Here is a 20560-nt window from a genome sequence, read left to right on the forward strand (position 1 = left end):
TGGAATAACGACTATAACTGCTTTAAGGACACTGAGACAGCATACATACCCCGTGGAGCAAAGCTCTATAGAGAATATCCTTCCGCCCATCTGGCGTTTCATCTAGCCTTCGTCGGATGAAAAAGCCCCCAAGCTTATGGATCAAGGTACTAGATATTGAAGAATGCGTTAGTTATTTATATAGAAAAATATACGAATACTTAAATTCCAACTTACTTCAAAACATACACCATATGAATATAAACCACATGTCGTTTGAGCTGCTGACATTTTTCCACTTTCCATATTACTGATGTTTCAGTCGCTTACATCATTCATCAGCCTTCAGAACATCACTTTGTGTACTGAAGCCCTATTAATGTCTGTTCACAACCAAAAGAAGTCTGTACAATATCCCTGCAAAGGTGGTGTTACAGATTTTAAGAGGATTATGAAATACTGCTAAATTTTAAAATCCTGTCAAGGGTCTCAGGGCACCAACCATTAGACATCCTGAAATGTGCTTCTGACACATGAACTACAAAATGAATATGAGGTTACAAAAGCTCCTATGGGGACATTTTTTCAAGAAAGTACTGCTTAGGGGCGCCTGGGTGGCTCGGTCGGTTGGGCGTCCGACTTCGGCTCAGGTCATGATCTCACGGTCCGTGGGTTCGAGCCCCGCGTCAGGCTCTGTGCTGACTGCTCAGAGCCTGGAGCCTGTTTCAGATTCTGTGTCTCCCTCTCTCTCTGCCCCTCCCCTGTTCATGCTCTGTCTCTCTCTGTCTCAAAAAAAAATAAATAAACGTTAAAAAAAAAAAAATTTTTAAAAAGAAAGTACTGCTTAGGGAGTGTCTCTGTGAGCCCATGATAATTTTATCAAACCCAAACCAAGCATAACCAATTTTCCAAAACGTGAAACAAAAATGTGCTTCATGTACACTTACACAGGGATAAAGCGATTCTTTTCTCAATCCCTTGTTTCTTTCTACAACATTGTTGGATTTTTATATTACGATGAAATTTTATAATACGCAAGTCAACCTTTCCAAACGCAGAGCCTCTTCCTAATTCTTCTCTAACAGAGTGATATTAAAATAGCAATATCAACACATATTTCCAGTATCTTCTGTAGTCAGGATAAGGAGGCAACAGTAAGATGTCCCTAGAGCTAAATATCACTCTCTGAGAACAAGACTGCAGAGAAGTTCATAGCGAATGTGAGATGAGCCACCCACAGAACAACCCGCCCCAGAAAGTGACTTGTGAATGTATAGGTTGGCACGTAACAAAAGAAAGCTGCGAATCAACAGGTAAGGTCACTGACTGGCTGTCAAGTATGAAGGAATGACGAGCTAAGCAACGACTGGCATAGAGTTCATGAAAAGAAAAGTTGGATTACGCAAAATTATCAATTTTTAACATGCATTTCCATGGGATCCTTCCAGGAGCACTTCCAAGCTGAGAACCTGGAGGGAATGATTACAGGAGTTATTCTCATTGTAGGAAAGGCAAACTGTACAGGGCAGGGCCTCCCTAGAGCCCCAAGGGAACACTCCTCTTGGCTCTAAATCTATGCTTGCCAAAAACTTTCTGATGACACTCTTCCCCTCCAGTGGGCTTCATGCCCAGTGCGAAGCCCAACATGAGGCTTGAACTCACAACCCTAAGATCAAGACCTGAGCCGAGATCAAGAGTTGGACGCTTAACTGACTGAGCTGCCCAGACACCCCAACTTTCTGATGACTTTCTAATGCAACTTCCCAGGTTCCTCAATACTGGGAAGAGGTGCTCAGAAGAGTAAACAGATGTCCTAGTCCCTAGAGAAGCATGTCTGCCCCGTGCGGGTATATCACATTGTATTAGAGCTATTTGTCTACATTCCCCAGATTATGAGCAATTTGAAGGAAAGGACACAGCACTTCTTCACTCTTGTCTAAAGTATAGCTGGGTAAGAATCAGCTGACTGAATGAATGAATGGCTCCGCTCAACCATTCACATGAGGCTGGTTAGCCACAGAACTCTGAGCCAAGCAATTAGGAAGGAGCTCCTTGGACTGTGGGGCTGAGGAAAGGGAGATGACTGCCACTTTGTGAGACCCTGTGTGCACAACCCACAAGCCCACTTCCCTTCCTGTTGCTATAAGTCCATCCTCCTCATACTCCCTACTGCTTACTCAGAGCTGACCTCAGGGATGCTCTATGCTTTGAAATTTGAGCCTTCAATATCCCAAACCAACTAAACCTACTCCTTGTTCATTCCCCATTGGTGCTCAGCTCCACTATGTACCTAGTACCCTGGCGGTAAAGATCAAGGAGTGTCCCTCCCTCATCAACCCCTCTCCCACTCTGGACTAGCATTTGGTCTTATAAATTCACCTTACTAAATACTTTTCAAATCTATGTCCTCCTCACCAAGAGCACCACTACAAATTTTAATCCAAGCCTTCGTTATTTTTTGCCTGAACTCTTACAATACAGTCAGAATGGTTCTAACTCCCTCTAATCGAGAGTGACTTTTCAAAATGCAAATCTGACCACTTCTCAACTACAGGATACACTCTAAACTCTCGGCTTAAAAATTGTTCTGACCCAGCTCTCACTCCCTACGCGATGGCCACCTCTGGCCTCTGACCCTTCCCACCGTATCCTGCACTCTAACCCTAACCCTATTGAACTGTCTGCCGCTTCCTAACCGTACCACACACTTGAAACTTTCTGCATCTTCACATGCTCTTTCCTCTGAACGGAACCCACCGCATCCTCCTGAAAACTTCTAAAATACACCTTTTGCGTCTTACTGAAATCATTACATGTTTCTAGTGTTACTAAATTACGAGGTCAAAGTTAACAGGTGTGGTTCTTCTCACCTACTTTGTACCAACACCACCGTCCACCCCCACCCCCATCTTCCCTACTGCCAACCTTGATACAGTAATTTGCTATGTGGTCTAATTGCCTTTCAGCCATTTGATAAATATTGCCCATGAAGTTGAGGTATTCACAGTTCACCAAGCATTCCATACAGAACACAGGAAGAACGGTGATAGTCTTAGAGCTTTTTTGTACTTTTCAACTTTTCCACAACAAATTTTTACAGTGAAAGTAAAGAAGCTCATGTCATCTTTACAGTAATGTGGTTGAAACCATAAAAGAAAAAAAAGAAAAATTTAAAATACAATCTTTTCCATACCTTACATTTCAAAACAAGCTGATCTTACCTGAAGATGGGAATGTTGAGATTGTTGCCGGAAGCGATGTATGGCGCCTTGATGTTATGGCAGAAGAGAATGAACGTGAGCAGCAGATAATCAATGTGTGATCTGTGAACTGGTAGAAACAGAAGTGGCAAATTCATCTAGTAAAAGAAAAAAATGCCAAAGTTCAAATTCAAACACGAACTTGGATCACACTCCGCAACTTCCTATTTGGTCAGAATCACTCAAACACGGGCTAATCAACGACTCGTTCTTGAAAAACATTTTCCAGTAACATGAACGTCTTGCATTGTAATACTTCCGCGGCTGAAAACCACCAGAGCCACAATAAAAAGGAGCTGGGGAAGGAGAAGCACAATGGAGAGTTCAAGTGGACTCTCTGTCTTCTGAGAGGCAGCCCTGATTATGTTTAAAAAAAAAAAGAAAAAAGAAAAAAGGCAAAGGATCGAGAGGCAAGCCTGGTTTGGCTTGAAATCACAGGCGATCATTTACCAGCCATGACTGGGAAATCTTAATCTGTCTGTGCTTTATATTTCCTCATTTATAAATAGGGATTATTCCACCTGCTCTCAGAGTTGTTGCAAAGCAACCCACCAAAGGAGTCCTGCACAGCTGCCAGGTCCCCCTTCACCCACCTCTCAGCCGCTCGCCAAATGCTACTGTGGTACATCTCTCAAGGGGGGCGTCTGCTGAATGGGCGGGATGCACACAGCACACAAAAGAACATTTCCATACAGAAGAGCTCTAACATCATCCACAAACATGGGGAAAACGCAATGACAGATCACAGAAACTCTTGCCTCAGTTGCAGCTTTAACCATCTCAAGTTGGCCTTTGTGAATTTGAATATTCCAAAAGAAGCTGTTGAACAGTTTGAGCAACACCCATCCCGTCAGTCTAAGGGCGGAGGGGGGGAGAAGAAAAGGAATTTAAATGCATACACATACATTTATATAGACGTTGACTTTTACCTATTCAAGTTTCTGAACCTACAACCTAAAAGTGCTTTCAAGTGACTTAGTGTCTGTATCTGCATCTGAACTTTTACATATAGACTCATAGATACATATTACTTATTACAGACTAAAATCTTCCATTTTTATTTATTACAGACTAAAATCTTCATTTCACTCAAACAGCAGACTTTACACATCAGAAACAAATGATCAGATGAACATTTAGGTGAGCAGAATGCCATATAAAACCACTCCCTTTAAGATATGGGTGTGTGAACCCTGGCTCACAAGTCTAGAGAGAGGTCAGCAGTAATTCAGTGGCTGTTATTAGTTAACAAAGATTAAGGAACCTTAAAATCTACCACAGTGCTACTTCCCACATAATTTGAATACAAATATAAAAATAAAAAGGAGTTAGTTTTCCCATCAGATTATGTCCAATTTCTTTTGGACCAAAACCACTGTGCTAGGAAAGCCCAATGATTCAGTCCCTGTTTGCTCAAAACAGCTCTCATTGAAAGCTTTTTGCTTTGCCTTTTAATACCTGATCATCGTTGGTGAGACAGTGGCAACCATTTCTTGAAGGATCCTTTTGGCTTTCTTTTTCACTTTATTGATGGCTTTTGACTGCTGCTGGGCAGAACCATCAGGATTTAATTCAGCAGCCACTTCTGCAATTGCCTCCTGTACTCTGAATTGAAAGCAGAAAGACAATGTAACTGTTTCTATGTGACATCCTGCATTCAGTATTTTCTAAATCATAGATATAAACCACAAAACAAAACTTATCTTCTCTTTAATATGTGATTAACACAATAAGCTCAAGTTAGATGTGTTTTGTTTGGCTGCCTACTGAATATTAGGGATATTATATTCCTGAATCGATGAATCCCTGAGGAATCTGGAAGGCAGATTTAAGAATTTAACTCAAATTCAATGGGTTAACAATGACATCAGTTGAAACGTTCCAGATATGCTGTGAGGGACACAAAGTTGCACTCTAGCAGAGGGGAGAGAAAGAAACGTTATCCCTTTAGGCATATAGTTCAGAGGTATCCAAAGCTCACTGCCAAAGTAACATGAGATTTTTCTTTTGAAGATCTAATTTATTACTCATTTATACTGTGACTTTATTAGAACTATATGTAAAACTCTCTAGGAGGGATCAAAGAGGGGCATAGATATTTACAAGTGTTTTCCATTTTAAACCAGTAATGTAAGAAAGGCGCGGCTCAAGATTAAAACAACACACAACAACAAACAGTGAAGTTAAGAGAGAAGATTTAATCCAGTTTGGTAAATCTTCCACGTGACTCGGGGAAGAACATACGAGATTAAACCTCCTTAAATCACTTTTAATATTCTAGTTACTAGTCAAAACACCTGGGTGGGATAAAACATACTTGGAGGTTTTTACCTAGAAAATAGAATATATAATAACCCAAAGGAGTTTCAAATAATTCCTTTTTCTCCCACTGTTGCTACTGATTTTAGACCAGCACGGAGCAAAGCTCCACACAGCCCCATAACTCATCAATACCAAAAGACCAATTCCACAGGACACTGAGGCCTTTAATACCTTTATTTCAATCTGGCCAGGAATGTTTTTACAAGTAATTGACAAGATAATTAAATCTCCATTATCAACTATTTACTCATTCATTCAATAAATACTTACTGAGTACCTGCCATGTGCCACCACTGTTCAGGTCTTCATAGCCACACTACAGGATCTGCATTTCTTTTATTTTTTTTAAATTTTTGTAATGTTTATTTATTTTTGAGACAGGGAGAGACAGAGCATGAAGGGGGGAGGGTCAGAGAGAGGGGGAAACAGAATCTGAAGCAGGCTCCAGGCTCTGAGCTCTCAGCACAGAGCCTGACGCGGGGCTCGAACTCACAAACTGTGAGATCATGACCTGAGCCGAAGTCAGACGCCTAACCAACTGAGCCACCCAGGCGCCCCCAGATCTACATTTCTAAGTAGTCTTTTCAAACTACTGTAGTCTCTGGCCCCCCAAATCAAGGTAGATGTCCACCACACGCCACACCAATGAGGCACAGTAGAGACTGATCTTCATGCAAACTCCCATATTCTAATGCCTAAACTTGAGAATGACTTATTGCCCTGTTCGATCTTATTTCAAGCCAGTCTCTGCTATTTTCTAAGCAAGTTCCTCTGAGAGCAAGGACAGAACCTTATTCTCTTAAAATTTCTAGTAACGATTTTCTAGTACAAGAATTTGTGCCTACATACTCAAAAATTATTTGACAGAAATATCAAACATGCTTCTCTTTTGGTTATAAAATAGAAAACACAAGGGGCACCTGGGTGGCTCAGTCGGTTAAGCACCTGACTTCGGCTCAGGTCATGGTCTCATGGTTCATGAGTTCGAGCCCGGCATCGGGCTCTGTGCAGACAGCTCTGAGCCTGGAGCCTGCTTCCGATTCTGGGTCTCCGTCTCTCTCTGCCCCACCCCCACTTGCACTCTGTGTCTCTCTCAAAAATAAATAAACATTAAAAAAAATGTTTATGAAGTAGCAAGTTCAAAAAACAAATAACAAATAAAACAGGAAAACACACGGTCCCAAACATTTATATTACAGAAAACAGAGAACTGGAAATACGTGCACCTCTGAATTCCAACTCTCCTTTCATATATTAGGAAGCCATTCATTCAATCGTTAATGCATAAAACAAGACTGCTATTCCCACATGGCACTTGTCACCAAAACCATCTGTTCTCCTGCCTTTCCTTGCTTTCCTTTGGAGTTTAATATCTGACATTTGGAAATGGAAACCCCTCTTGAGACAGAGTCCCAGAGTCCCAAGGTTAATAAAGGCAATACTGCCCTGCCCCACCCCCCTTCCCTGTCTCTTCCTTTTACAACAGCATCCCCACCCTTACCTACTGCTGTTCAGGACATTTTCCGTCACGTTGGTGGCAAACATGCCTGTATGGACATCTCGCTCTTGAACAAAAAGCACATAAGAAAGACGTCTTGCAAGCCATCCTCGATGCCTGCAACGTGAAAGGGGAAAAAAAAAAAAAGACTTAGGAACACCTAAAATGAACTGCTTAAATTATACAGCTGTTTCCCTGATGTAGAAACAAAGCCTCATTTCATCTATTCCTGCTATCTGGTTGCTATCCTATAGCAAATTCTCCTTGGCAGTTCAAGATGATCTGTGGCAATTTCACTCACAATTTCTTTCATGTACTCTCAACTAAAATTTAAACTTGGAATTTGAGTACTAAAATGCCTGAATAGTGTACTCTGCAAATAATAAACCAAATACCAAAAGAAAAATGCCTTATTTCATTACTACATTTTTTAAAAGTAAGTTCAATGCTGTATATATAAGCAATATAGCTTATGGCTGTGGGCTATAAAGAGATAATTTGGAAGTCTTTTCCTACCATAAAGGGCTTTTTTGTTATTATAGTAATTCTTCTAAGATAATCGCTAACTCCCAAAATGAGTGGACAAGGCTAGTCAAGGGAAGTCAAGGATAACTAAAGTATGGCCTGAACACCTATATACAGGGCTCATGAGGCCAGAAGTTCTTTCCCTTTTTCTTCCCCCACATTTGACATTTCTAAGAGATAGGACATATTCACACCAATGTTGGTGGCTATGTGTTATTTATATGGGGGCTTGGGGACAGAGAACTCAGAAAAAGGTTAGAACCTTCATATGCAGTATTTTGAAACCATGTGTAATGATTGTGTAATGCCTCATTATCATTTCCCCCTTAAGGACATTCAAATGGCCAGATTTCAAATATAAATTCATGAACTCTGAAAAGCCTTCAGTTGAAGAAATTTGAGGAAGAACTGTGGAATCACTCGTTCCTTCATCTTTTTTGCTAACATTCTCTTTTTCTTCCTCCTTTCCTAGTTGTCTGCAAATTTGGTCCAATAGGGTAAATATTTAATTCTAAATTCTTCCTTGAGTGAATACTTTCAGAACTGTTATTAGAATGTACAGTCTCAGGGGTGCCTTGGTGGCTCTGTCGGTTGAGCATCCGACTTCGGCTCAGGTCATGATCTCAGGTCTGTGGGTTTGAGCCCTGCTTCAGGCTCTGTGCTGACAGCTCAGAGCCTAGAGCCAGTTTCAGATTCTGTGTCTCCCTCTCTCTCTGACCCTCCCCCGTTCATGTTCTGTCTCTCTCTGTCTCAAAAAATAAATAAACGTTAAAAAAAAAAAAAAAAAAAGAATGCCCAAAGTCCCAGTTCTTGATGAAATCCTTTTGTAATGGACTGAAAGCTCTGTGTGTGTGTGTGTGTGTGTGTGTGTGTATAAAAATGTCTACCCTTCACTTCATGTAACACACAGAGCAGCCAAACAGCCAGCTCAACCACACAGGCAGTTTATTACACCAAACGGTTTCATATCACCGAGTCATTATCACATTGAATGGTTTCATATCACTGAGTCAATATGGCATACGCTTTTTTTTTTCTTAACTGCCTCCAACTGAGGACAACGAACCCTCTGACTTTATACATAAAATGTCTACTTACATAAACAAGAAGAGGCTCTCTATGAGATCCCTTTTCTTAGGATCTTAATCAAGTCAAAAAGGGAAAGAAAAAAAAAAATCAGTGGCCCAGAATTTCTCCTCTCTCCTTTAAATGTAAGATAGAGACAGAAGGGTAGCATGGGAATGGGAAAAAATATGTCCCTTGATTTTAGTTCTATTAAAAAAAAAAAAAGGCATTTAATATATATGCAAGTATTGTCATTCTCAATTATGATCTCATCACCAAAATATGATTAGTAATTCCAGAAAGCCTTCAAATTTAAGTATTTGACTTCTTAGATAAATTTTCACAGAATTTAAAGCATTTCTCATCACCTGAGCCTACTACTGACCTATCCCAGGCATTTACTCTTAGAATTATAAGGACTGGTAGCATTTTTGGCTGCCATTCTCTCCCGCCTCACAGACTTTCACACAATCTTCCCTCCCCCCTCCCTTATCCCCTAGCCTAGATTCATTAAAACAAAGCCTCTTTTCTCTCACTCAGATGCCCAACAGCCCATCCCCATGTGTCTGAAGTCTGGAAGAATTCTAAAAAAAGTCTTAAGCTAATAATAAATGAAAGAGCATTTGCTCAATATAGGAAAATATCTTCTAAAACTCCATAGATCAGGCTGATTTCAATTTTTAAGTATAAAATAATAATTTGTAAGCCATTCAACCCTACCCTTTCCTCAGATAAATCTTTACCATGTTTTGTCACACTTCAGATATAAAATCAGTATACAGGGGCCCCTGGGTGGCTCGGTTGGTTGAGCATCCAACTCTTGGTTTCAGCTTAGGTCATGGTCTCACGGTCCATGGGATCAAGCCCCTCGTCAGGCTTTGCCCTGGCAGCACACAGCCTGCTTGGGATTCTCTCTCCCTCTCTCTGCCCCTCCCCCACTCACTCTCTCTCAAAATAAATGAATAAGCTTTAAAAATATATATATACTGGGATGCCTGGGTGGCTTAGTTAAGCGTTCGACTTCAGCTCAGGTCATGATCTCATAGTTCATGAGTTCAAGCCCCGTGTCGGACTCTGTGCTGACAGCTCAAAGCCTGGAGCCTGCTTTGGATTCTGTCTCCCTCTCTCTCTGCCCACCCCCCCCCCCCCCACACACACCCTGCTCTTACTCGGTCTCTCTCTCTCTCTTTCAAAAATAAATAAAACATTAAAAAAAAATTTTTTTTAATAAAAATATATATACAAATGGGGCGCCTGGGTGGCTCAGTTGGTTGAGCGTCTGACTTTGGCTCAGGTCATGATCTCGTGGTTTGTGAGTTTGAGCCCCACATTGGGCTCTGTGCTGACAGCTCAGAGCCTAGAGCCTGCTTCGGGTTCTGTGACTCCCTCTCCATCTGCCCCTTCCCTGCTGGTACTCTGTCTTTCCATGTCTCTCAAAAAATAAAATAAAACATCAAAAAATTAAAATGTACACACACACACACACACACACACACAACAAAAAGAGAAAGCTATAGGTGATATCTACACCCTCATGAAATAGTTACCATATAATTACATAGCAGTAATAGTAACAGATCTCTCAGGTGGCTGTACTGCTTCCAATTTTTAGATAAAGCCTCTTGTGTCACAAGCTCAATTCTATTAACTCAAAAACATGAAGAGATTCATCTTAAGGTATAGGCACTGATTATTACAGTTCTTCTTTTGAGATGTATTAGAAATATAAGAAATTTCTTTTTACCTTGTGTGAGTTTCATTGATATAAATAACATTCCGCAAACCCAAAGATGGGATACTGGAGTTGAAAAATTTATCCTACATGAAACGAAATACACACAGACATAAATATACAATTGGATTTCTGGCAAAGAGCTCACATTCCCACTTCTTGATAACTTTTATAACTCAAGTATGAAGTTAGGCATTGCAAAAATCTAAGTGATGAAGAAAAATTACATTTTATTGAGAAAAGTACTTTTTGGCCTTCAGAGAAGGTCACAAACTTGCAAAGGAAATTGTGCCTCCCTGTCCTGCCTCATTCCCCACCCTCAACCCAAAAGAGTTAAAGCTACAGAGAGCTTAAATCAACGATAGGAACACTGAAGATTTCAGTGTTTCCCACATGTAAAAATACCGTACCATAGTTATCTTTAGATTACTAAATCTGGCAATAATGCTGACACAGTAATTATTATCCCCATTTTACAGACAGAAAAATTGAGACTGACAGGGGTTTTTAATATTCAAATCTACATCTTGCTCTAAATGTTTACTTCATTAGAAAACGTATGGCTGAAGGGGACTCTCTTGACAGGAAACCTTAAGGGATAATTCAGAGAGAGTTCTGCTCAAAAGAGAAAGTCTATAGCTTTATCAGTGTGGACAAAAAGGTAAGCTTTCCACAGATAAATGTTGGGAAAGCATAATGTACCTTCAATAAAAGATATAAAAATATTTAAGTGAATCTCTTTAGAGATCAGGAAAACGGTATCAGAGAAAGGGTAGCAAATATCAAAAAAATATTATAAAAATATTATTTAAAATTATTTTAAATAGGGACACCTGGGTGGCTCAGTTGGTTGAACATCCGACTTTGGATTTCAGCTTGGGTCATGATCTCACTGGTCACGGGATTGAGTCCCATGTCAGGCTCTGCGCTGAAGGTATGGAGCCTGCTTGGGATTTTCTCTCTCCCTCTCTCTCCTCCTCTCTCTGCCCCTCCCCTACTCACGTTCTCTAGTAAGTATTTTAAAAATCATTTTAAATAAACATGCCATGGAAGAACATCAAAGATCAAGTTCAGCTCCAACAGGAACTGTATTTAAGCAAAAATCAATTATATACTATACTACTGACCTATTCCTACCCCAAACCACTCCTATCACCACCACCAAGTAATTTCCTATATTCTCTTCTGACTTAAGAACACATTAGAGTCAAGGTATTATTTTGATCTTTTAAGCATTTAAAATTAGAATTAGAGAAGATGCCAGGTCTAAAAAGAAAGCCACATGATCATCTATTTACATTTGTATTTCTACTGGCCTATTAACCTGAACTGGCCATACTCCCGGACCACAAATTATCATGACCGTTCCATTCTACCAACATAGCACTTCTGTTCTAAAAGGAACAATATTTATGATTAAGACATTCTTGAGCAGACCTGAATATTTAACATAAACTGCTTGGGTCCCACACAAGTTAGTAAATCCCTTATACCAGACTCAGAATTCTACTTCCTGCCAAGCCAACCCAGAATAGAACATTCATGCAGTACAGCTAGATATTTATACAGATTACAAGCAATCTCTATAAATGACAGGCACTTAGATGGCAGAATTTCTGTCCTGATAACTGGCCCATCCCAGAGAGAGCTGAACGTCCAGGCATACCTTTTAAAAGGCAACTCTACTGCCGGAGAACACAGCCACATTAGATTCTAAATTCCTGTGCTAACTCATCCCTCTAGCAAACTGCCAACAGAGGCTGACCACTCATTTGAGTGACTCTCTTCAAATACTACACTGTAATATGGATGATTTTGCATGATTGTGTCTGTTTCACCAAGATACAAACAACAAGCCCGTATACACTCTATTTAAAATATTCATCCTTGAGGCACCTGGGTGGCCCTCACCTGGGAGGCAACTGGGTGGCCCTAGTTAAGTATCTTACACTTGATTTCGGGTCAGGTCATGATCTCATGGTGATTAGATGGAGCTCCATGGGGGGCTCTGACCTGGGTATGGAGCCTGCTTGGGATTCTCTCTCTGCCTTTCCCTCTGCCCCTCCCCCACGTGCTTGCGCTCTCTTTCTCAAAAAAATAAATTAAATCTTCATCCTAACATTTAGTAACCATCCTTCACTATCATAGTCAACAGACACCCTCCATCCCTACTCACCCTCCCCCAACAGAAACTTACCAAAAGGAGAGTAGGGCAAAGCCATAGTTTTAAAGCTTTAAAACTCTCTCCTGCTACCCCTTGCTCATCTTGCTAGAAGTTGAACATGGAGTTAAAAGTTCAACATGTAGAAGTTACATGAAGGTTCCCACCAACTCTTAGAGTTATCTAAAAGTAAGATCTACCCTTCCCCTAAAGTCATACTAAACTAAAACAACCAAATTATCACTTAGCATCAACTGTTTAACCAATGTTTACTGAATAAATGAATGGAAAGACAAATTGAGTCAACATCATTACTTGAAATAATTTGGTTTATAAACGTGGGCCTAAGTTCTTAAAATGAATTAAGTCCATTAAGACTACCCAGTAATAAGATTCACACAAAGTTGGAATTTCACTCTGTTTATTAAAGGTCAACAAGCAGTAACACTCTTACCCAGCTCTGGGGAGTACAGGAATAACAACATCTTCCAACAAATGGCCTTTTCCGGCTCATTAGGCTTTCTTTCCATTTTAAGGTTGCAGATCTGAAGACAGTAGGTCTGAAACCACACTCACCCTAATAAATGTTAAGGGGAAAAAGTGTCTGAATGGCAAGAAAACTATACTTGTCCACTTTCTCTCTAAAACTAAGATATTTCAGAAGAGAAACTTAGTACTTCGATTTCTTTTGGTAATATAAGTTCCTCAGTGTAATTTTCCTTCATGGTACTCCCCTCCATCATCAACACTTGGAACAAAACTTGGAACATAAGCAAAAATTGAACACCGAAGAATGATAATGGCTAGCAAGGACGTCTGCACACTCAGAGGTTCAAAGGCAAGATTAAACAGCCCATGACAGTAGCAGGTAAATAAAATCAGGCTCCTGGATCCATACAGGGAACAGTTAATCTTATTCCTCTTCAATCACAGACGCCCACAAAAGCACTACAAAGTCTTACATAGTAAGCAAGTTGTTACATACAACTTGAAATATTTTAAATTAAAAAACAAGGTAAACTTATGTAACATTCCTTTATCCTGGCTGGAATTTAAATTATAGCTGTAAAATCCAGTTAGGGTCAAATTCTGCTCCTGTTTTAAACATTTTGTTCATTGAGTTCATTAGCTGCTCAAATACCAGACAAAACATTCTCAAAAATTAGCAGAAAAACCCCCAAAACTCTGATATCATTTTTATATAAAGCAGAGTGTTCAAGAAATATTTTAAACAAGCCATGTTATGTCAAAATGGGGGGGGGGGGGAACACAATACAAGAAAATGCATATCCTTTGAATTGAGATTCATACTAAAATTTATTTCCCACTTAGAAGAAAAAAAAAACCCTTTATTTCCATTACAAAATTCATACTTATTACATTATGGAAAACAGATGCAGAAAGTACACCATCCAAAACAACTCCTAGGTTTTTTTTTTTCTATGCAAAGTATTTTGCTTTTTAACATAATCACTGTGCTTAAATATCCTACCCAACTGTCTCTTCCCAATTAACATAAAACCATAAGAATTTTTAAATATGAGGTCTCATAGGCATACCTTCTAACAGCTGGAGGCAGTTTCTTTAGATATTAACCTCTACACGATATTATGTCGCTTCCAGTTCTCCACCTTCATAAACAACATTAAAATGAACATCTTTGAATGTTTTTAACCCCTATTCAACTTACCCATTCCTCGTTTGCATGCTTACATCGACCAACACTGTATTCTGATGAATTTGGCAGGTAAGAAACATCTATTGTGCCAAGGGTCAGTGCAGATTCATCCATGTCACAAGGGGTAACTCCCAGATCATGTGCTATGAAAAAAAATATATATATATACACCATTTAAATTAATAAGCCAGACAGTAGACACCAAAACTCAAAATTCTGACCTCGACATTCTTTTGTTCCATCATACGATGTCAAATGACCTCTGATGGGCTTCCACCATGTTTAGTTGATGTGTAAAAACAGTGTTTGATGTGTTTAAACTCAACATCATCTCCGGTAGACTGTTCTTTTTTTTTTTTTTTTTTTTTTTTTTAAATCAACATCTGCATCTTTAGACTTCTTGGGTAAAACAGACATGAAAGGGCAACATAAATAATAGCTTATTTCAGGTAGGCGACGAAAAATTACTTTATTTGCATTAATAACTGAACAGTTCCTGGGAGAATGGAGGCCATGTGTTTATTTGATTAAATATAAGTTACATGTATGCACACAAATAGGTAATTTTCCTTAATTATGTGCTGGTAATTTTTGGTCATACATACTATGCAATGGAAGCATGGGTAAAGGCAAGAGCCTTTAGAGAGAGCGCCTCTAAAGTTCCCCACTTAAACTGAATTGAGCTCTCAATTTTCTCGTGATGTCTTAAATGCAATGGCATTTGCACTTTTAATACATCTACAAAGCTTTAAATCAAAACCACACCATCTTGAAATATCGGACTTAAAAGCTTTCACCCTTTTCGATGTCTTTTCATACCCTAAGGGAAAAGGTTCACTAACGGTGCACTGCTAAAGAAAACAGAGATTAACCTAAAATATAAAAACTCCCTAATTGTCAAATTGCTTCAGCTTTTGTCTATTTCTCACCTGGCCTTAAATTATTCCTTTAAAATTCTGAAAGGTCACATCCAGGGTAACTGTTATTTGGAGCGTATATTCTGATTTCGTTATAATCCCCATACGGGTTTGCTGCGGCATCTACTGTCCTCGGCACAACCATTATATAGCACATCCTTAACAATTTAACATGGCATCAACCTAACCTAACAGGCCAGGAGAAAACAGGAAAGCAATACACCTGGCATGAAAGCTCTTCACGATTGTAAAATAAATCAGCTATCAGTTTCACATGCAGAATGTAGCTAAAGCATGGGGAGCCCCGCTGCGGCCCGAGAAAAAGTCCCTGGTGGCCCCAGAGCTGGAGGAGTGGAAGAAGAGAGAGCGGATTGCCAATAGGAAGTCACGGCTTCGCTCCTCCCTCCCTACAGCGTTGATCCGAGGTCCATAAGTAAATCAAAATCTGGAGGCGCCAGACTATCGGCTGAGGGGAACCAACTCTGGGTTTTGTAAGAACAGCGATCGGAGGAGGCTCACCTCGGAAGCCAAACATACCCGAATTCAAACCACCCACTGCTGACCATCTGTGTGACTTTGAACAAGTTGGTTAACTTCTATGCCTGGGTTTCCCCATCTGGAAAATGGGCATATGCTAGATCCTACCTCCTGGGGGTTGCTGGGAGGGTTGGATTGTACCTATAAAGTGCCTAACCCAACGTCTGACACACGGTGCACGCTCAGACCCATCAATGGTCATGTGCCATCGGACTGTTCTCAGCACCAGCTGCTTGCAGAGCACCCCAGCAGCCTCAAAGGCAATGAGGTGCGTAGGCTACTCAGTCCACGGGAACTTCCCTCCTCCTCCAGGGGAGCCCACACCGCGGCCGGGTCTCCCAGGGACAGAACCATCCCGACCCCCCCACCCAGCACGAGCCGGGCCCACTTCTCAGGAGGAACCCCGGAGCTCGGGGGGGATGAGAACAACCTGCCGGCGTCGCGCCGGGTCCAACGGAGAGGGCGACGACGCACTTGGCGCGGCACTCCGGGCCCGAGCAGCCTCCCGCAGCCGCTCTCGCCCTCGCGGTCCGCTCCCGGCAGCTGCGCCGGCTTCGGCTGCGGCTGCTGCAGCTGCCGGCACTTCAAGTCTCCGCCGGTGCTGCTGCAACGTCGCGTCCCGATGACGCAGGCGGCGCCCGCGAGCGAGCGGAGCCGGAGGGAGTGGGCCGACCTCAGACGTGGGCGGGGGGGAGGGGGGGCGGCGCCCGGGCTCCGCGTTCGGATCGCAATAGAACTTGCGCACACAAGGGGGCCGGTGGGGCCAATAACGGAGCGCGAGCGCCTAATCGGAAGGTTACTCTGCCTCGGCGCAGAGTCACGTGTGCGCGCGCCTGCGCGTTGCTGCACGTGCGCCTGAGGCTCCATTGTGTCAACTCTGCCTATCTGGAGGTCTGTATCCCCGCCTCGCTCTTTGGGGAGTGTTCGCCTGGGCCGTTTGGTTCCCTTGTGCGTGTGTGTGGGGTTAGGAAATTTGTAAGACTCTGCAGAAATTGTCAGGGTTGGGGGAGCTGCGGATCGGGAGCGGCCCTGTTGTGTAATGTCTGTTAACAGTGGCTGAGTGCCTTTTCCTTACAATGGAAGAAAATGAGTTGAAAGAAAAATAAATAAGGCTTAAAAGAGCCCGAGTCCTAATCTGCCTACCTCTAACCCTTCAAACAAAATAACTTGGGGTCACAAGGAAGTTCTTTCACAATATTTGTCATGCCATTGACAAGGCCAGTGGTTATCAAGAACATTAGCAATTCGGAAGGCAAAAGATAACGTTTTACCCGCACCTTAACAACAAACATTGTTTGAACTGGCAGATGGGAATACGAAGGTGATTAAGACGCAGCAGAGCCCCTGGTCTCACACCTCTGCTGCCAGTCCTCATCTCCTCTATGAACGTTAACCCCCACTTCTATCGAAACATGCCCTCCGCGTCCCCCCATCAAAAACCATCCAGAGCTCTCCACAGTCCACATGCCGGAGCCTGGCACGTAGGCCTCCAACAGATAGGCCTCGACTTTTCCCGCAGTCGCCAAGAGGAGCTCCTACAGCAACCTCTCTGGTTGTCCCTAGTCAAAACACGGGTTCCCGTAGTCTTAATCGTGCCCACACCACTCTTTTCTAAATTCTATCATTCTTTCCTGAACTAGGTCCCCAAGCCTTCCCTAACTTCTCCAGCCCTCAGTAATCACACCCTTCTGTGAAAGCTCACAGATTTACCCAGGTGCCACATTCTGGGTCTTTATCAATCTGTGTCATTCTTCCACAAGAGTAGGAACTCATCGTCAAAATCAGTGACTTTTCTCGGTCTCAGTAAAAACAGCACTCATTTATGGTAAACCCTCAATAGCTACTCTTGAAGCTGAGGAACAAGAAGAAAAACAAGAGTTCCTTTTCTTGAACTTTCAGCTTCTATTTCTAAATTCATCTCAGAATTCAGGGGGGTCCTTTTTTTAAAACAATCCAAAACTGTAGGAGTGGCGATGCAAGAAAAAAAAAAAAAAAAAAGATTGAGCTGCTTGAAGTCCAAATTCCTGTGTTTATTCAAACCCACACACACCTTAACTCCAAGCACACACCTAAGTCTTCAAAGGCTATGTTGACTAGAATACCATGAATTCAAATCCCAAAACGTCATGACATTTTGTGTATAGATTTCTGGTCCCTGACCAAAAAGAAAAAGAAAAAAAGAAAACAGAGGAACGTCTCAGGGTTTGAAGTCACAGCTAAAGAGAAAGTAATGTGAAATGAAAGAGAGAGAGCATTACAGGAATGGAAATGGAAGCCAGAGGGGAAAATTACATTTTCTTTCACAGAGTTTATTTGTAGTTACTCTTCTGTAACATCCATTGCACCAGGATGAACTGTACTTGCAGGAGATGTGGATTGCAATGCAAGGTGTTTCAGGTTACATAAGGAGAGTTGTTTCGGAAACAGCTGACAACCTCAGCAATCTGTTTTATCAACAGAACAACAATAATTTATAGTAATCCAGCAGCTAAGGCAGCTAAGATGGAACAACATTGACTGAATTTACTCTCCTACTAAAACAACTAAAGAAATAAAATAGGCAGCAGGGCAGGGCAGACCATAAGAGAGAGCAGACGAATAAGGTGAGCACTCTGCTTACTAAGGCAGGTGCCAGACAGCAGTGCAGAGAGGGGGATCCAGAAAAAGCTAGACAGACTACCTGAGTTGAGGAGATAGAATCGGGAGACCAGGGAAGCCCAAACATCTGGAGCTGGGAGTAGAGACCTAGAGAGAAGAGAACTACACGTGTTAGGAGGAGCTGTGAAGACCTACAGGTCATGCTCCAGTCTTCAGCTGATTAGCACATGAATGGGAGGAAACTAACCAAGGCCAGGGAAAGAGCCACCTAGACAGAGAGAGAGAACAATCACCAAAGGTTGCATGGGACAGGGAATTGGTTCTGTTCCCACAAGTCAGAGTGGAAAGATACCCAGCGATCATACAGGACCAGGAACAGGACCTGATCCTGGCACCCAGATCAGAAACCTCATAATATATGACTCAGTAGGTCTTGCCTTGGGAGTGGAGTAAAAATAACCTCAGGGTAATTGCTGTTCTGGTCCTACCTAACAAATCTTAAATGCTAGCCCCAAAAGAATCAAACCGATTCCAAGAACAGTGTCCCAAAACAAGGCCCAACAGTACTTGGAAATCAGAAAAGGAAATGAAATTCCTTTTCTGAAGGAAATCAGAAAAATCCAGCACCCAATTCACAATGTCTGGCAACCAATTGAAAATGATCAGGCATACAAAAAAAAAGTGGGAAAAAATGGTCCATATACAGAGAAAAATGAATCAATTGAAAGAATCACAGAAATGACAGAGATTACAGACTCAGTAAACTAGGACATTAAAAAACAATTCGAGGGGCACCTGGGTGGCTCAGTCGGTTAAGCGTCCGACTTCAGCTCAGGTCATGATCTCACACTCCGTGAGTTCGAGCCCCACCTCGGGCTCTGTGCTGACAGCTTAGAGCCTGGAGCCTGCTTCTGATTCTGTCTCCCTCTCTCTCTGCCCCTCCCCTGCCCATGCTCTCTCTCTCTGTCTCAAAAATAAATAAAAACATTTAAAAAATTAAAAAAAAATAATTAGATCTGTATTCTATGTGGCCAAAAGAGGTCGAGACATGGAATCTTTTTAAGAGACCCAAAGCAAACGCCTAGAAATTAAAAGAACGTTGTCTGAGATTTTTAACACACACCCCCCTACATTTCTTTCAGATTAAATATTACTGAAAAAAAAAAACAAAAGTTAAAGAACCTGAAAACATTGCAATAAAAGCTATCCCAAATGAAATACAGAGGGAATAAAAAGACTGAAAATATAAGCAGAGTATCCATGAGCTTAACATACATGCAGGTGGAATCCCTGAAGCAAATATGAGAGTGAGGAGGAGTCAGCACAGGCAGAAAAAAAAATTCCAAGACATAGTGTCTGGAAACTTCCCAATTTCGGTAAAAACTATCAACTCACAAATCCCAGAAGCTCAACAAGCTCTAAGTAGAAATACATAGAAAACTATACTAAGGAACATCACCATTAAATTGCTTAAAACCAGTGCTAAAGTGAAAATTTTAAAAGAGTGGAAAAAAAGGGACACCTGGGTGGCTCAGTGTGTTGACCTTTCAACTTCAGCTCAGGTCATGATCACATGGTTCGTGGGTTTGAGCCTTGCGTCGGACTCTGGGCTGACAGCTCAGAGCCTGGAGCCTGCTTCGGATTCTGGGTCTCCCTTTCTCTCTGTCTCTCTCTCTCTCTCTCTCTCTCTCTCTCTCTCTCTCAAAAATAAATAAATATTTAAAAAATTAAGGGGCGCAGTCGGTTAGGCATCCAACTTGGGCTCAGGTCATGATCTCACAGTTTGTTGGTTCAGGTCCTGCATCGGGCTCTGTGCTAACAGCGCAGAGCCTGGAACCTGCTTCAGATTCTGTGTCTCATTCTCTCTCTGCCCCTCCCCCACTTGTGCTCTGTCTCTCAAACATAAATAAATGTAAAAAAAAAATTTTTTTAATTAAAAAAAAGATGCATATCTATGTAAAGAGACAAAGATAAAATGACAGCAGATGTCTCAACAGAAGTTTGCAAACAAGTCAGGAAAGTAGCATCTTTTAAGTACTCAAAGAAAAACTCAATCTAGAATTCTTTTCCCCAAATAGATATATTTCAAAAATAAGACAAAATAAAGGCATGCTCTGACATACATAGTCCAACTATCCATTACAGCCAAGATGGTCATGTGACCCAGTTCTGGGCAATGAGACCTAAGAGAAAGTCAAATTCGAGGATTTCCAGAGAAGCTTTTCTTTCTTAGTAAAAGGGAACAGGGAGCTGGCACGGCTTCTTTTTCACTTTTTTCCCCCATTTGT

The 20560-nt window shown here is 41.5% G+C and overlaps 1 protein-coding gene across 4 annotated transcripts in view; it reads right to left on the bottom strand.

The window, feature by feature from the left end:
• The window catches only part of GPAM (glycerol-3-phosphate acyltransferase, mitochondrial), a 62690-nt gene that overhangs the window by 20177 nt on the left and 21953 nt on the right, over nucleotides 1–20560 (bottom strand). For 2 of the 4 annotated variants that reach the window (XM_053909920.1, XM_019459434.2), the window contains exons 2-9: nucleotides 14233–14363; nucleotides 12997–13119; nucleotides 10394–10467; nucleotides 7063–7176; nucleotides 4698–4844; nucleotides 3998–4094; nucleotides 3201–3337; nucleotides 50–149 (exon numbers count right to left, since the gene is read on the bottom strand). In XM_053909920.1, the coding sequence (XP_053765895.1) occupies nucleotides 50–149; nucleotides 3201–3337; nucleotides 3998–4094; nucleotides 4698–4844; nucleotides 7063–7176; nucleotides 10394–10467; nucleotides 12997–13119; nucleotides 14233–14334 (894 nt within the window). In that variant the 5' untranslated portion in view covers nucleotides 14335–14363. Of the gene's footprint in view, nucleotides 1–49; nucleotides 150–3200; nucleotides 3338–3997; nucleotides 4095–4697; nucleotides 4845–7062; nucleotides 7177–10393; nucleotides 10468–12996; nucleotides 13120–14232; nucleotides 14364–14441; nucleotides 14620–16104; nucleotides 16293–20560 lie in introns of those variants that run through there. The other 2 variants (XM_053909919.1, XM_053909918.1) reach the window with 2 other exon arrangements.

The sequence above is a fragment of the Panthera pardus genome, unplaced genomic scaffold, assembly GCF_024362965.1.
Source record: "Panthera pardus isolate Hobbes unplaced genomic scaffold, ASM2436296v1 HiC_scaffold_22, whole genome shotgun sequence".
NCBI classification, from domain to species: Eukaryota; Metazoa; Chordata; class Mammalia; order Carnivora; family Felidae; genus Panthera; species Panthera pardus.